The sequence below is a fragment of the Mustelus asterias genome, chromosome 13, assembly GCF_964213995.1.
Source record: "Mustelus asterias chromosome 13, sMusAst1.hap1.1, whole genome shotgun sequence".
NCBI lineage: Eukaryota > Metazoa > Chordata > Chondrichthyes > Carcharhiniformes > Triakidae > Mustelus > Mustelus asterias.
The window spans coordinates 96771188-96789911 of NC_135813.1; the positions used below are offsets into that span (position 1 = coordinate 96771188).

Sequence of the window (18724 nt, forward strand, 5' to 3'; positions counted from 1 at the left end):
CTCGTGGATGCCCATTTTTAACCATTAGATCTGTCCTGAATCTATGTGGTAGTGCCACACAACAAGATGGAAGGTAACACGTGTCACATATTTCAAAGCAGAATATCTGGGGCATTTAGAGATGTGCATTATTCAGAAATGGCACCATTCCACAGAAGTACAAAGAAGCTATAAAGGGTGAAACAAAGGGTTCAAGAAAAAAAGAGGATCTTCAATTCAAATACAGTAATGGTTTTAGAATAGTTTAGACAAGAACAATATTGTTGTAAATGCCAATTTCAGCTAAATCGACATGTACTGGATGGCAATTAAGATTGTGCAGCTTTAAGGCAGACAGTTAACTACCAGTAACAGATAAATAGCACATCTCTGGATGTCTGAGGTGCCAGTTCATCATAATTTGACAAAAGGGGGAAATGACTAGTACTTATTGTCCAATAATGCACTTTAAAAAGGAGCATTACTGAATAACAGATGGCTGAGTATAATTATATGGCAGTGGCCTAACAGAAGGGATCAAACATCAGTGAGAAAAACTTAAGTATAATGAGCTGTATAATGTAGCACCTTTAACAGGAGGGAAAAAAGTCCCAAGGCTCTAAGAAATATTCCTGTTGCCCTGCGCAGCTGCACAGCAGCTTGCATGATACTGCACAGCCTTGCTAAGAGAAAAAAATCTTGTGCACACCTGTGCAAAAAATTGTTTTTTGAAGACTGTGCTGAAAAAAATAGGGCTGGGCACAGCAAATGAATGCTTACAGATGATATTGTAAGAGGTGACCGAATGCTTGGTTGATCTGTTAAAAGTGATTAATCATCTAAAGATAATCCCATTCCCCCCTCAGATTTATTTTACAAAAATATGCTTTATTTGTTAAATATCTGAAAGACCATTACAAACATTTCAAAGTGGCCATCACACAAAGTGCACTAATATTCACATTTTCTACATATACCATGTTGCACTCTGTGGTGCTTCAGTACAGTCAACGAAGCATCACAGACATTTCAAAATGGTCATTACCAATGGGAAAGGTCACTGTCTAAGATTGTTTCCCTCAGATGACAGCTAACTGTCCAAGCTGAGTGTGGAACAACAGCAATTTGAAAATACCAAATTACAGGTTTACCAAGCCTGCACCCTCTAGCATGGTGAGACCTGAACAACATATGCTCGGCAGGGGGGGACAGTATCCAACGTCACAGTCTCAGATGTATCCCTGACATTTCTTGGCAGACAAGGTCACCTACTCAGAAGGTCCTGAAGAATACTAAATCAGCATGCACCAATATCTGAACAAATGTGATCTGTGCTCATGTTCACCAGATGGCCGTATACCAAAAGACCTTCTGTACAGTGAATTGGCCACTAAGTCATGGCTTCCTGGGCACCTCCACCTCTGCTTCGAGGACACTGGCAAGCAAGGTATAAAGATGGCAGACACTGACACTGACAACTGGGAGACAGTCACTGATGACTGTGACCACTGGAGACTGACTGTTTGGAAGTGCATTGGAAGAGATGAGCAAAAATGAAAAGTTCAGTTGCCTGAGAAGGCAGCCCAGAGAAAACATAGGCCAGCGAATCATGCACGTTCTTGTCTTCCTCTGCAGAAAATATGGCAGAGTCACCCATGTCAGAGTGGGGCTCCTGTACCAAACCAGGCAATACTTAAATTTGACCACCATGGTGCAAACCACTGTCTCAAGATGGAAGGTTGCTACGAACTGTCAGCAAGCTGAGAGTCTTTGCGTTTCCTACTTCTTTTAAATATTTTCCATTTCATCCTCAAATTATTCTGCACATGCAAAAGCTCATCAGTGAATGACAAATCCTTTGCACCACCTGCACTATTTCACTGTAAAACAAAGCTGCAATGGAGTCATTCCTTAAACGAATCAATTTTCTGTGCAAAGTGAGCTTACAAGTTCCTTCTTTGAGCACTCCAGGCTATCAAATTACAATGCTTGCATTTGGCAGCTGCAAATTGATCAGTCAGTAACTTCTGCTGGTTCAAGACTGTTCAGGTCATATTCCCACAGTTAATGGAAACAACAATGAATGCATAACCATCCGAACTGTAAATTCCTGCTGACCTAGAGAAGTAGGAATATCTATTGTATGCTCTGAACTAAAACTATTCTAATGTATAATCACTGCACAGTTTGAAAAAATATACTATTTCCTTATCGACTATGTAACAAGACATCAATCTCCTTTTGTGATCATTATATATCATCTCTTTCTATCACAACACTGAAAAGCACCAGACCAGAGCAATAAAATAATCCAGCCTCAAAAAAACAGTTGCATGGTCAGGACTTACTAGGAAAATCACTGAGTTTAATTTGGATGCTGTTATTAATACATGAAAAATACAACTATCTGTGGAGAGAAACGGGATGAGTTGCGAACCCCACAAATCGCTGAAAACATGGCAGAGTGGTTAGCACTGCTGCTTCACAGCGCCAGGGACCCGGGTTCAATTCCCGGCTTGGGTCGCTGTCTGTGCAGAGTCTGCACGTTCTCCCCGTGTTTGCATGAGTTTCCTCCGGGTGCTTCTGTTTCCTCCCACAATCCAAAATATGAGGTTAGATGCATTGGGCATGCTAAAATTCTCCCTCAGTGTACCCAAACAGGCGCCGGAGTGTGGCGACTAGAGGATTTTCATAGTGGACTTCGTTGCAGTGTTGAAGCAAGCCCACTTGTGATACTAATAAATAAAATAATTAGTGTAAGCCTACTTGTGACAATAATAAATAAACTTTTAAAAACTGCTTCATTCGCCTTGCGAAAACTTGAGCTCAACATCAACCTCCCCTCAAATGTCAAGAAATTGCTGCATTTCAGCAGTTAAATCAAACTGAATTCTCCACAACATGTTAGGACCGGTACTTAGCAATACAAGAACACTTAATGACAAGACTAACGTTTCACAGTACCACACGATTTTACCAGCCATAAACACAAAAACTAGGAGGGTAGGTCATCCTTTGAATCTGTTTCACCATGTGATACGATCATAGCTGATGTATTTGCGGCCTCAACATCACTTTACTGTCTTCCATAACCCTCAGACTCCCATGACGATCAAAAATCTACTAACTCAGCTTTGAACGTATTGAATGACACAGTCTGCACTGCTCTCTGGGGAAGTTGATTCCACAGACTGATGACCTTCAGGAAAAAAAAATCCTCATCTCAATCTTAAAAGGGAGAATCTTGACTTTTCAACTGTGCTCCCAGTCTAGACTCCCCACAAGGGGAAACATCCTCAGGTTCCACCCTGTCAAGCCCCCTCAACCATATATTTCAATAAAATCACCACTGTTTTCTCAGTGCCAATGGGTGTAGGCCTACCCTACCCCTTTCCTCACGATACATCATTGATTCATCCCAGTGATTAGTTGAGTGAACCATATACTCTTATGCTGAAGAGGAAAATTGAAACTATGGTGTCGCATGCCTGCAGGTAGCAAATTGTTTCTCAAGTTTTAATTTAAAAACCTTTATTTCTCCTTGGCTCTTTTTCCCTGTCTAACATTTCTCTCATTTCTGTTTCTGTATCTTTGGACTGTAATTTACATGTTAAATAACAGCTAAGTGGACGCAAAGGTATTAAGGAAGGAGAAACCACCATTCAAGCTAGAGAGATAATAAACATGAAAATCAAACCTTCAAGCATCTCACTTCACTTGCCTGGTCTCAGAGAAAGTCTCAAGAAGATCTATGAATAAATTATCAGTTGCAAAGTAAAACATTAAGTGAAAAATGAACAGAAGCAGGTTTTAATCCCTCAAATTTCTTTCATGCCTGTAGACTTCAGTGAGGAGAACTCAACAGAAAGCAGAAGGCACTGGAGAGGTCGGAATCTCTGATCTATGAGCCTTAATGAATTAACATGAATTATAACATTTCCTCTCATCAGAAATAACCAGTCAGACTCCATTTCGCAAACTGATTAAACTCTGCTCAACATTAGTTTCAGCATTTATTCAATTCAGTGCTTGATCTAGTGACATATTTACTATCCAGTGCCCACCCCACTATTCTCCCCATCCAATCCCATGTCAAAATTTTACTGCCCACCCAGTAGGCATTACTGTAAACCACAACCTCCAAGCCCCTCCCCCATTTCAAATTTTCTTTCTGCCTCTCTCGATGACAATGACCCTGGGGTTTGGTCCCTCAGATGTCAACTGACTTCAATGATTCTTGAATGAGCCCGGACAGCAAGTGGAGGGATATCACTACAAACTCCATCCAACTTCACATTCATGAACTTTACTGGTTAACAATGAAGCGTAGGGTTATTTCAATTCTACTTCATGAGTTAGCTAAGCACTGAAGTGCACGCAAAATGCCATCAGCCAACGAGCACGATTAAGTCAAATTTCTATTAGGTATGTAACATCTTATTTACTATTTGCCATTTCATCGTAGAAGACTCAAAGTAGGATTGTGGGTTTTAAGGTAACAAGTCAAAATCATCTGGGCAAAAAATGGGAATAAATTGGAAATTTAAATAATCAAGTGCAATCCTTAGTGTACCTCAAACCTTTCAACCCTCATGTACAGTGAGGAAAAAGCAAAATGCCACTTTTAAGTTTAAACCTCAGAATCAATTAGCAATCATTTGGCCAGTGAATGACAGGCTCTATCTTCCCAAAACAAACCTCGGACTCAACTCAGCCATGTAAGAAACTCAACTACTTGATTTATATTACATCTTGAATGCTGAACCAAAGGTTTAAATATTAGGAGTAGCTAAATGCTTGGTTAGTAATAGGTTTTAAGGAAAGTCTTAAAGAATAGGAAAGAGAGGTTTTTGCAGATCCTGTACTAAAGAGATTCTATGTCAAGAGTTTTCAAAGTATTGTAGAGCAAGAGAAGCTACAGAAAGAGGGCAGGGCCAGGAAAAGTTATGAACACAAGGATGAGAATTTTAAATTCGTAGGTGCCAATGTAGTCAGCAAACACAAAGGTGATGGGCAAACATAAAACGATGTACATTAGGACAAGGGGACCACCGAAAATAAATTCCAATAGTTATACGAACATCACTAAATTACACATGGACGTGGTGTGGAAAACAGTGACCCCAGGTTCATGGTCATCTGATCACCAAGTTGTCAAGGAGATAACATCCAATCTCAGCAAGTGCCTTCCACTTGGCAACGGATAAGAGCAGAAGCAGGTACAGTTGTCAACTCCATCAGGCACATTTGCACTCTCAGCTCCAGTGGCTTCATCAACCTTAGCTGCTTAAAGTATAAAGCTTCAAACTGCAGTGATAGTAGACTGTTGCTGAGGTTAGTAGAGTCATACTGAAGTTAGGAGGCTGTTGCTGATGTTTATCTTGCATTAGGTTGATCTTTCTGTACACCTTAGCTATGACTGTAACACTACATTCTGCACCTTCTCCTTTCCTTATAGAATCATAGAATCCCTACAGTACAGGAGGCAGCCTTTCGACCCATCAAGTCTGTACCGATCACATTCACACCCAGGCCCTATTACTGTAACTCTCATTTACCCTGCTAATCCCCCTGACACTAGGGTCAATTTAGAATGGACAATCGACCTAACCCACACATCTTTGGACTTTGGGTGGAAACTGGAGCACCCAGATGAAACCCATGCCGACATAGGAAGAATGTGCAAACTCCACACAGTCACCTGAGGCTGGAATTGAACCCGGGTCCTTGGCGCTGAGAGGCAGCAGTGCTAACCACTGTGCCACCGTGCCTCGTTCTCTATAAACGGTATGCTTTGTCTATATAGCATGCAAGAAACAATACCTTTCATTGTATACTAATACATGCAACAATAATAAAATAAAAAATCAAAGTTAATAAACTTCAGTAAAACTCTACCAACCACAGCAAAAATTTATTGAAGAAAAATTCTGTCAACTGCAATCACAGTCTCAACTCTCTTGATAACGTTAGCAATCTCAATAACCTACCAGCACTATCATCTTCAGCATTACTCTAAGAACTTCAACCACTTTACCAAATTCATAAACTGTCTACCAACTTCCCAGAAAAAATTTAATCAGTAGGAAACAGTCATTGAATTGTCACAGCATGGGAGTAGTCATTTGGCCAATCGTGTTTGCACCAGTTCTCCGAATGAGCAACTCACTTTGTGTCCTTCTTCTGACACCCTGCATGTTCTTCCTATCCAAATAACAATTTAAATCTCCTTTAAATGCTTCAATTGAACCTGTCTTCACCACACAAACTAACCACTCATTGCAAAAACAGTTTCTTCTCAATTCACTTTTGCTTCTTTTACTAATTACTTTAAATCTGTGGGCTCTCATTCTCAATACTTTCATGAGTAACAGTTTTCCATATCTATCTACTCTGTCCAGACACCTCATGATTTTGAATACCCTTACCAAATCTCCTCTCAACCTTCTCTCCAAGTAAAACAGTCCTAACTTCTCCAATCTATCTTCATTATTGAAGCTCCTCATCCCTGGCACCATTTTCGTAAACCTTTCTGCACCTTCACTGATGCCTTCACATTGTTCCTGAAGAGCAAAGCCCAGAACTGGATGCAGCTGAGGCTGAAGATGACTTGTACAAATTCAACATAACTACCTTGCTCTTGTACTCAATGCATCTATTAATAAAGATGTGGAGATGCCGGTGTTGGACTGGGGTAAACACAGTAGGAAGTTTAACAACACCAGGTTAAAGTCCAACAAGTTTATTTGTTAGCAAAGGCCACACAAGCTTTCGGAACCCCAAGCCCCTTCTCAGAGCCCAAGTCCCTTCTGCATGAAAAACATCCGTTTACCTTTACTCTGTTTCCTGTCACTCAGCCAATTCTGCATCTGGGTTGTTATTGTCCCTTTTATTTTGTGAGCTATAACTTTGTTTGCAAGTCTGTCCTGCGACAAGAATTCCCACTCACCTGAAGAAGGGGCTTGGGGCTCCGAAAGCTTGTGGCTTTTGCTACCAAATAAACCTGTTGGACTTTAACCTGGTGTTGTTAAATTTCTTACTCTATTAATAAAGCCAAGGATTGTGCATACTTTAAGTACTCCCTCAACCTGTCCTACCATGTTCAATGATTTATGCACATATACAGCCAGGTCCTGCTGCTCCTGCGTTCCCTTTGTTTTAGTCGCTCTATGTTCTTCCTACGAACTTGTCTATGTCCTTTTTAAGTACTACACTCTCCTCCTCACAGTTCAAAATGCTTCCAGGTTTTATATCATCCATAAACTTTGAATTTGTGCTCTGTACCCCAAGGTCTAGCTCAATATCATCAAGAAAAGCAAAGGTCCCATTACTGACCCTTGGGAAACTCCACACAAACTTTCTGCCTGCACGAAAAACATCCGTTTACCTTTACTCTGTTTCCTGTCACTCAGCCAATTCTGCATCTGGATTGTTATTGTCCCTTTTGTGAGCTATAACTTTGTTTGCAAGTCTGTTCTGCGGCACAAAATCAAATGTCTTTTGGAAGTCCATGTACACAACAACAATATTACTTCCCATATCAACCCCCTTGGTTACCTTTTCAAAAAAATTCCAGCAAGCTAATTAAACACAATTTTCCCTTAACAAATCCATGCTGGTTTTCCTTAATTAACTCACATTTGTCTATGAGATTATTAATTTTGTCCCGAGTTTTTGTTTCACGAAGTTTCCCCAGTTAAACTGACTCGTTTGCAGTTCCCGGGCTTATTTTTACATCCTCTGTTGACAAATCTCCAGTCCTCTGGAGCCATCCCCAAAATCAAGCCAGACTGAAAAATTATGGCCAATGCTTCTGCAACTTCCACAATCACCTCCCTCAGTATCCTTTGATGCATCACAGTCTCAGTGCCTTATCCACATTAAATATCTACAACTACCTCCTTTTCAATTTTAAACTGTTTGAATTCTCATCTTTTACCATGACCTGTGTAACATATTCCTCCTTCATAGAGACAAAATACTTTGTGATTCCCTTTTATGTTAGATGCCAGTCTCTTCTCTCATTCTGCATTTTCACATCTTCTCTGAACTTCCAATATTGAGCTTGGTTTTCAATTTTATTTTCTGCCCGACACCTGTCATGAACAGTTTTCTTCTTTATTTTAATTTCTATCTCCTGTCATCGAGGGAGCTCTTGAGTTTGTTTCCCCCACCTTTCCCTTTTAAGGAGCTATACTCAACTGTGCCTGAATCATCTCTGCTTTGAAGGTAGCCCACTGATCAGACTGTCAAACTTTGACTCCAATTTATTCAGCACAGATCTGTTCTTAACCCAGTTATTTTTTCTTACTCTGGATTGTGCTTTGTCCTTTCCCATAGTTGGCCTAAAATCTATGGTACAGTGATCACTGACCCTAAAAGTTCTTCTTGTGACACTGGATCTACTTGACCAACCTAATTTCCTAGAATCAGGTCTAGGAATGCCTCCTTCCTTGTTGAACCGGAAACATACCAAAGAAAAATATCCCTGACATTGGTGGCATGGCAGCACAGTGGCGAGCACTGCTACCTCACAGCGCCAGGGACCCAGGTTCAATTACTGTCTGTGTTGAGTTTGCACATTCTCCGTGTGTGTGGGTTTCCTCCAGGTGCTCCGGTTTCCTCCCACAGTCCAAAAGGTGCGTGGGTTAGGTTGATTGGCTAGATGCACAGTTTCCCTCAGTGACGTAATTAGTTCACACTTTCAGCAATTTCCCACAGAAAATGTAAAAACCTAAATACGCAAGGCAAGTCTGTCCATCAGCAGAGATAGGCAGATGTCCAGGCATAACAAATTAAGGTCCATTTATATACTTACCAATGGATCCTAGTCTCTCAAGAATTAGTTCCTGACAGAAACATATACGAGTCATAATCAAATTAGGAGAGAGATATTTTAGCCAACACCTCCCAATACAGCATTCACACTAATTATTAATTTGTAATTAAAATGCTCCCCTTCCTTCCTCCACTCCATGCATCAAGGTATCAGACACATGAGCCCTAATCCCACTCAATAACTAACCACATTGTGCAGGAACAGATTGGAATAACAATCTCATTTCCCGTGCACAAATAACCTGGCCAGCACTCAACAACTTTGATTTTTGAGCTGTTGGGAAAATCAATCTTGAAATACAAAACATTAGGAAAATCTCGATCCAGACACTACCCCCGAAGAAAGGCTCGAGGTATCCCAAAATACCCAGTTGGCTTCAATGTCTGAAAAATTGCTAAATGCATTTTAGGTTTAGGATTCATGATAAATTGACCCTAGTGTCAGGGGGATTAGCAGGGTAAATAAGTGGAGTTACAGGAATAGGGCCTGTGTGGGATTGTGGTCGGTGCAGACTTGGGCTGAATGGCCTCCTTCTGCACTGTAGGGATTCTATGATTGTACTCTGTGCAAGCATATGAAATAACCCAAGTAGGTCATTTGGCCCTTCAAGTCTGCTCTGCAATTGATAATACCATGGCTGATCTGTGTTTCAAGTTCTACATTTCCATCAACCATTGATAACCTTTGATTCCCTTACCTAAACAAGAATCTACCTACCTCTGCCTTGACCCTGCCTCGTGAGGCAAAATTCCAAAGTCTCACAACATTGGAGAGAAAACATTTGTCCCCAACTCTGTCCTAAAAGGGCAACTCCTAATTTTAATACAGTGCCCCGTAGTTTGAACTATCAGACAAGAGGAAACATCCTTTTCATTTACACTTTGTCAAGACCTTGTTCAACATCTTGCATGCTTCAATCAAGTCACTTCGCATTCTTCTTAACTCCAATGGAAACAAGTTGTGTCTCTAACCTTCCCTCTTATGAATCTACTCTAGGTACACCAGCCCCTCTGATCCCTATGGGACATCATCTTTCTTCAGCACTGCAATACCCTCCTTTAGCAATACCACAACTCCTCCCCTCTTTGCTTACTTTCCTTGATTTTCTGAACACATTGTATCCAGGGATATTCAACACCCAATCCTGCCCTTCTTTGAAGCAGGTTTCAGTTATAGCCACAACATCATATGGCAATCTGCACTTTTTTATTTACCACATTCCATGCATTGACAAATGTGCAGAAACCTGAAATTTGTATCTATTTCTTGCTCCTCTACTCTGGCCCATGCTAAAAAAAATTTCAAGTGTTATCCATCTCTCCTCTCTCGCATTCTGTGCCACTTGGCTAATTCTCTCTAATATTATCTTCTAGTTCCCACAACCCTGCCAAGTATTCCCTCTAACAGCTCCAGCAAAACGCCTCTCAAGGAACTCAGTCCCAACTCTGTTCAGGTGCAACCCACCTGGCCTGTACAGGTCCCATCTCACCAGAGCTTCCCCAATTCTCCAATGTTCCAAGAAGGGCCCTGCTTGCTAATTTTGTACCTAGCTCCCTACATTCAGACTACAGGACCATACTCCTCTTTCTAACAATGACATTGGTACCAACGTGGACCATGACTGCTGGATGTTCACTCTACCCCCCCTTGGTGCTCTGCAGCCACTCTGACATCCTTGACTCTGGCGCCAGGGAGACAACACACTAACCTGTATTCACTTCTGCATTCACAGAAACGTGTACCTATTCCCTCAACTATCAAACCTATCACGGTAGCTCTTCCAGGCTTCCTTGTATCAGTACCTGGGCAACAATAGACACCAATCACCTTACAACTTTCCAATATCACGATACATTTTTTCTTTCAAACTCGGGGCGCTCCTGGATTTCTCTCTGTCTCTCTCCCTGAAGACAAGTTTGGACCTCCCGGTCACCAAAGGCTCGGCATTTGGGCCTCCCTGGTTGCCAAAGCCTTGCCGTTTGATACATGTATGAAAATGTTATAAAAGTGTTGCAGCTTTTTTTATGTTTAGTAATTAGGAGTGTCATTTCATATACTGGGTCCAGTATGCTACAATCAACATAGCTCAATGCGCTTTCAGGGAAATGCGGCAAACATATTAGCTTCTCCCAATCATCACTACAAGCTTTAAGTGATGCTATGAAACCAAATCTCAGCTACACAGTAAGGCAGAAAATGGGGTTAGAACATAGGACAGAATTCAAATCAGGAAACATTGGGATTAAAAAAATGATGGAAAGCAGGAGAAAATTTAGGAATGAAAAGTTGAACCAACAAAGCAGAGAGTAATGGAAATCTGAGAATAACATTAAAGCAGGGAAAAAAGGTAAATGGAGCAAGGTCAGAAATAAATAGAAACATAGCATTTCACATTACAAGCATAAATACCAACCATTATCCAAATTATAACTTTGTAATCTGTTAAGATTTTGAAGGCACGTTATTTTATCATAATGTCACATGACTCTTGGAATGGCAGCCAACTGCCATGGCATTACAGCAGGAACTTTATACGCTACATCTGCCTTGGAAATATTCAACCAGTTTTCCTCATTTTGAGGACAAACATCACACGACAGTAACTCAGGACTGAAAATATTCCACATCATTAATTCACTATTGGTTTGTCTTACATCACACAATACTATATACCAACTACTCAAAATGAACAGTATCCCAACCATAAGGAAGCTATTTTACAATATTTGAACCTTAAACCATTCTCTTACACTGCTACCTGTAATGGTGATTCATGCAGCAGACAATGTCATCTGCTCTTTCACATTATCTTATCCTTAATTTACTGCTTTGAATAAAGTAATTGTCACATTGCCATTACACTATTTTGTTATGAAATTTAAAACATTTTTGAAACTACATAAATTTTCAATGCCCACATTATCATCTCCTTTCTTTCTCTTCCTTTGTCCCAACCTGACGAAAGGAAAAAAGATGTACCTTTGTTGTCACTGGAACTGTTGTTGCTCTCCGGTGCAGACAGCATGTCCTCAAATCCCCAAGACACCATATGTTTGTTGCCGAGCAAGCAAGAGGCAGAGCCTGGCCCTCCCTCCAGTAGAAGAAGTCTGAGAGAAGAGCAAGGGACAAATATAAAAATGTTACAGATATATTTTGATTAAAAAGCTAACAATGGCGCAGATTTTACTGTTATTTGTTCAAAAATTGTACAGGGCAGATGTGAGCTTCAACTCTAAAATTTAAACATCGCCGTCCAAACTGTGTTGCTCTACCATTTGCTTTCTGAAAATGGCATTGCATTGCCTGTCTCACCAATGAGATACATGGTAGAGAATTGATGCACCTGCATGGTAGACAAAGTAATTTCAAGGCTAAGCAGTCTTTCAACAATGTGATGAGTAAATTACTGACAATCAAGCAATTTGATACTGAAAATAAACGATTACAAGTGTGGAGCCTAATTCTTTCACGTGTTAATAATTGGGATATTTTAAAAATGCATTTATTTTCTTTTTGTTTCAATCAAAAATTTCTCCCCTCTTTATTTCTTTATTACTCAATTCTATATTACTCAATTTAGCATGAATTTTCCCATCATCATGTATACTTTCCTCTCAATCATTATGCTGATAATTTAATATCCTTCATTCTGATTATTTGAGATGCACACTGTTCACTCAGGTCCTAGATGCAGTTTCCCTCAGTGACGTAATTAGTTCACACTTTCAGCAATTTCCCACGGAAAATGTAAAAACCTAAATACGCAAGGCAAGTCTGCCCATCAGCAGAGATAGGCAGATGTCCAGGCATAACAAATTAAGGTCCATTTATATACTTACCAATGGATCCTAGTCTCTCAAGAATTAGTTCCTGACAGAAACATATACGAGTCATAGTCAAGTTAGGAGAGAGATATTTTAGCCAACACCTCCAAATACAGCATTCACACTAATTATTAATTTGTAATTAAAATGCTCCCCTTCCTTCCTCCACTCCATGCATCAAGGTATCAAACACATGAGCCCTAATCCCACTCAATAACTAACCACATTGTGCAGGAACAGATTGGAATAACAATCTCATTTCCTGTGCACAAATAACCTGGCCAGCACTCAGCAACTTTGACTTTTGAGCTGTTGGGAAAATCAATCTTGAAATACAAAACATTCGGAAAATCTCGATCCAGACACTACCCTAAGAACGGCTCGAAAATACCCAGTTGGCTTCAATGTCAGAAAAATTGCTAAATGCATTTTAGATTTAGGATCACTCAACGTGGTACTGTCAACTTCATTATTCAAATTGCGTTTCAAATTGATCTGATGCAACTGCAAGAATGGTGAACACTTTCATATTTTAAAATTAGTTCCATCAATGAAGGAAACTAGTCTGTCAATTATTACAGGTACAGTTCATACCATAGCTTTTATTAGATCAACTTAACAGATGCAAGTAACAGGTTTTCAGGGATTAAGTAAATCTCTTCCATTTAATTTTTTAAAGTCTAGTATTGGACATGGTGCATTGAAAATAACAAGCCATTCGTATTCATTTACTCAATACACAAGGAAGTTACATAGACCAATTACAGTATTTAGGATTACATAATGTCATTTTGTTAACCTTCCTCAATTTTTAGACAGAACAGTTATTGCAAAGAGTGCACAGGACATTTACTAGCTTGCTGTTTTCTGATGTTATTTTAATACATCTTCAGGCAAGAATGAAAGGGCATGGAGGTTGGTCAAGTTTGTAGCAATTTTGCAATCTAGTTTGATGGTTGTGGATTCAATAGCAACCTCCAGGATTTCAGCAAGTAACCTTGGGGCTGACGTTGCAGGGCAGTACAAAGGGAGAGGAGCTTATTCTTTCTATCAAAATGCATCACATCATACCTTTCTAAAATAAGTTCATCTGCCATATATTTTCCCATTTCACCAGTCTATGACCTCCTGAAGTATGCTACGAACTTTAACATTTTCCAGTTTCACGTCAGCTACAAACCTTGAAATTATGTCCTACATATGCTCAAGCCATTAAGGTACACCAAAACAAGTAGTTCCAGGGAGAACAATACTATATACTTCCCTCCAGTCTGAAAAACAACCACTCACTGTTTTTAGGGCTCAACACGGAGTTCAACAACTTTAGACTGTAACCTTTCCCCTCCATCTTGACTCTTTTTAAAAAAATATCCAAAACAATTTTTGTCCCAGTACAAACCCTTCCCTCCATCATTGTCACTTGTTCTTTAGTTTTGCTTTCACTGAGCACTGACCTTTGTTCTCCCATTAATACATTCTGATATCTTACCTTTATGCCACTTAATAGCAGCCTCTATGGCCTTTCACACAGGTCTCATGACCGACACGTTTTTGTTACAATCTCTCCTAGCTCCCACCTATCACTAATTTTCCACTCTGCTCCACCCACTCTTGGGCAGTATATAATCCATCACATTTCTCCCTCTCTTTAGCTCTGGATTAACTCTATTTCTCTCTCCACAGATGCTGCCAGACCGGCTGAGTTTTTTTCCAGCATTTTCTGCTTTTGATTCACTGCTACACACAACTTTGTCCTTTAGCAACATTCATAGCCAGCTGCTAATGTCTCTTTACTCTGAAAGGCTTCAATCTGCTCACAGGTCTATTATGCAGTACTTTATCAAGCACCTTTCCAAAGTCCAGATGTACATTACCTAAATGCCATCATGATCCCTCAGTTACATTAAAAAGAAATCAATGAAGTTTGGCAGATACAATTTGCCTTTACTAAATCTTGCTGATTGTAATTTATTATTCTGTTTTTCCAGTGACAATCTTTTCCTAGATTATTCCCTCCGCCCATCCCCCAAGAATTACCTCCCAGAATGTTAGGGTGACAGGCATAAGACAAACTTTTGAAACCTTGACTCCATTTCCATATTTAAAGAAGATTGAAAGATTATGGTTAAGACTTCATTATTCCCACACCTATTTCCCTCAGCAACCCAGGGATGCGTCCCATCTGGACCAGTGGCTTTTCTATTTTCAAGTATTGCAAATACTAAATACTGCCTCTTAATTTTACCCTATGCAATGTTACTATTTTCTTTACTGTGATACTGGGAGCATTCTTTGTGAAAACAAATACAAAGTACTTATTTATTACATCAACCATGTCTTCTGCCTCCGTCATATGATCTTTTCGTTTCAGAATCTGCCCAAACTTCCTTTGACTATCCTTTTACTACTTATAAAAAAAAGTTTCCTTTTATGCTGCCAATTTAGCCTATTCCCATAGCCTCTCCTGACCCCACTTTGTAATTTTACAATGGGGAGGTGATGGCTAACGTCCTGGGGACCCAGGTTCGAATCCCGCCACAGCAAATGTTGGAATTTGAATTCAATTTTTTAAAAAAATCAACTGATGACCATGAAACCATCGTCGATTGTCGGAAAAACCCATCTGGTTCACTAATTTGGAAATCTGCTGTCCTTACCTGGTCTGGCTTACATTCGACTCCAGAGCCACAGCAATATATCTGACTCTCAACGGCCCTCGGGCAACTAGGGATGGGCAATAAATGCAGGCCAGCCAGCGACGTCCATGTCCCACAAATGAATAAAAAAATTGTCCCCTGCACTTTCCATATTCAGCATGAATCTCTACTGTATAACAATATAATTTTAAACCCCCTTAAACTGGTTCCCTGGAGCATAGGGGTGATCTTATGAGGTCTATAAAATAATGAAGGGCATAGATAAAGTAGATGGTCAACATCTTTTCCCAAAGGTAGGGAAATCTAAAACTAGAGGGCATAGTTTTAAGGTGAGAGGGGAGAGATATGAAAGGGTCCAGAGGGGTAATTTTTTCCACAGAGGGTAGTGTGTGTCTGGAACAAGCTGCCAGGGGTAGTAGGAGAGACGGGTACAATTTTGTCCTTTAAAAAGCATTTCGACATTTACATGGATAAGATTAGTATAGAGGGATATGGGCCAAACACGGGCAGTTGGGACTAGCTTAAATGGCAAAAGCTGGGCAGCATGGATAAGTTGGGCTAAAGGGCTTGTTTCCATGCTGTAAACCTCTGATCTATGGTTACCTAGTCTCAATGTGGAGATGCCGGCGTTGGACTGGGGTAAACACAGTAAGAAGTTTAACAACACCAGGTTAAAGTCCAACAGGTTTATTTGGTAGCAAAAGCCACACAAGCTTTCGGAGCTCTAAGCCCCTTCTTCAGGTGAGTGGGAATTCTGTTCACAAACAGAGCTTATAAAGACACAGACTCAATTTACATGAATAATGGTTGGAATGCGAATACTTACAACTAATCAAGTCTTTAAGAAACAAAACAATGTGAGTGGAGAGAGCATCAAGACAGGCTAAAAAGATGTGTATTGTCCCCAGACAAGACAGCCAGTGAAACTCTGCAGGTCCACGCAACTGTGGGAGTTACAAATAGTGTGACATGAACCCAATATCCCGGTTGAGGCCGTCCTCGTGTGTGCGGAACTTGGCCATCAGTTTCTGCTCAGCGACTCTGCGCTGTCGTGTGTCGCGAAGGCCGCCTTAGAAATCATAGAAACCCTACAGTGCAGAAGGAGGCCATTCGGCCCATCGAGTCTGCACCGACCACAATCCCACCCAGGCCCTACCCCCACATATTTACCCGCTAATCCCTCTAACCTACACATCCCAGGACTCTAAGGGGCAATTTTTAACCTGGCCAATCAACCTAACCCGCACATCTTTGGACTGTGGGAGGAAACCGGAGCACCCGGAGGAAACCCACGCAGACACGAGGAGAATGTGCAAACTCCACACAGACAGTGACCCGAGCCGGGAATCGAACCCGGGACCCTGGAGCTGTGAAGCAGCAGTGCTAACCACTGTGCTACCATGCCGCCTTGGAGAACGCTTACCCGAATATCAGAGGCCGAATGCCCGTGACCGCTGAAGTCCCGAGGCATGGTACATTGGGGAAACTATGCAGATGCTGCGACAACGGATGAATGAACACCGCTCGACAATCACCAGGCAAGACTGTTCTCTTCCTGTTGGGGAGCACTTCAGCGGTCACGGGCATTCGGCCTCTGATATTCGGGTAAGCGTTCTCCAAGGCGGCCTTCGCGACACACGACAGCGCAGAGTCGCTGAGCAGAAACTGATAGCCAAGTTCCGCACACACGAGGACGGCCTCAACCGGGATATTGGGTTCATGTCACACTATTTGTAACTCCCACAGTTGCGTGGACCTGCAGAGTTTCACTGGCTGTCTTGTCTGGAGACAATACACATCTTTTTAGCCTGTCTTGATGCTCTCTCCACTCACATTGTTTTGTTTCTTAAAGACTTGATTAGTTGTAAGTATTCGCATTCCAACCATTATTCATGTAAATTGAGTCTGTGTCTTTATAAGCTCTGTTTGTGAACAGAATTCCCACTCACCTGAAGAAGGGGCTTAGAGCTCCGAAAGCTTGTGTGGCTTTTGCTACCAAATAAACCTGTTGGACTTTAACCTGGTGTTGTTAAACTTCTTACTGTGTTTACCTAGTCTCAATGCAGGGGTGCCTTCTGGCAGCTGTAACGGAGCAGCCCTCTTCAGGGTCCACTCCGTTCACCCTTTATGGAGGAGGGGACGAGAAAAGGTGCCCTAAACATAATGCGCCTCACCTCTCCTGACTGGATAAGCACGTCCAAAGAGACCACCTTCTGCAGTAGAAAAACATGGGGCTTGGAATGTCACCCTCATGCACACACCCACAAGTGAACACCTATGCATCACACTACCTTTGTTGGCCAAGAACTGTTGCTGTTCCAAAAGCAAGCATGAGGGGACAGCTCGAGGCATTCTGAGGTGGATATACCTTCTTCTGGAAAGGGAGATCAGAAGAAGAATGCAAAGTTCACACAGCTGGATTTACAATCAAGAATGAACTTGTGAAGTGGTTTCATGAGTTCTCTCTTTAAAGAAATGAGCACCTCATGACTCTTCATCTCAAATTGGCAAGGAGCCAATATGCCTTCGTGATCAGTGCATATGCCCCAACTCTGGATGCCAACAACATAACCAAGGACAATTTCTATGCCAAACTTAGCGGAGCTCTGTGGGATTCTGAAGGTTAGGTCTATTCTTCTCGGTACTTCAGTGCCAGAGTTGAAAGAAATTCCAATCTGGAATGGAACTATCGGCAGGGAACATATTGGAAATGTCAACTCCAACAGCATTCTTCTCAGTATACCAAATGCACTGAACATGGACTTATCACCAATACCCTGTTCCACCAGAAGAACAAGTACAAAACATCATAGCAACAGCTGGAGTCCAAGCACTGGAACCTGATCAATTACATCATCATTCATGCCAGAATCAAGGATGTGTGCACCAGAGTTATGACAGCAGCTGATGACTGCTGGATTGATCACCGACTTATTCATTCAATTATGTTCATCAAATTGACTCCCAAACAGATGCAACAAATGTTCACAAAAGTTCCAACATCGAAGCTCTGAATGAGCCACTCAAAAGAGACTGTTTCCAGCGAAGTCTAAGGGAAAAGCTTTCAAACTACTTTGATCAAGAACAGAAGTGTGTCCACAGCCCAATATGCCTGCACATGCCTGCAAAGAGACACTTGGATTTGCCAGGAAATATCTGGATTGGTTTGATGAAACTGTTCAGAATATCAATGAATTGATTGATTCCAGATGCAAAACTTTCTGCACCAGGTGGACATGAACCAAACTCGAAGCAAGAGAAGCTGTCTTACCAACAAATATAGGCTTAAGTACAAAGGTACACCTACAACATAGAGCATGTAGCGGGCAGACAGGTCAAAGGAAGTTCAACACCTCACTGATATGAATCGTTTCCGTGGCTCTTCACTGCCACAAAGACTATTTATGGCCCAAGTACCAAAGGGC

General features: G+C 41.2%; 1 protein-coding gene across 6 annotated transcripts in view; it reads right to left on the minus strand.

Annotated features, from left to right (window-relative positions):
- The window catches only part of hectd4 (HECT domain E3 ubiquitin protein ligase 4), a 270502-nt gene that overhangs the window by 198569 nt on the left and 53209 nt on the right, over positions 1-18724 (minus strand). For all 6 annotated transcript variants that reach the window (XM_078227339.1, XM_078227343.1, XM_078227340.1 and 3 more), the window contains exon 4: positions 11798-11925. In XM_078227339.1, the coding sequence (XP_078083465.1) occupies positions 11798-11925 (128 nt within the window). The remainder of the gene's footprint in view (positions 1-11797; positions 11926-18724) is intronic.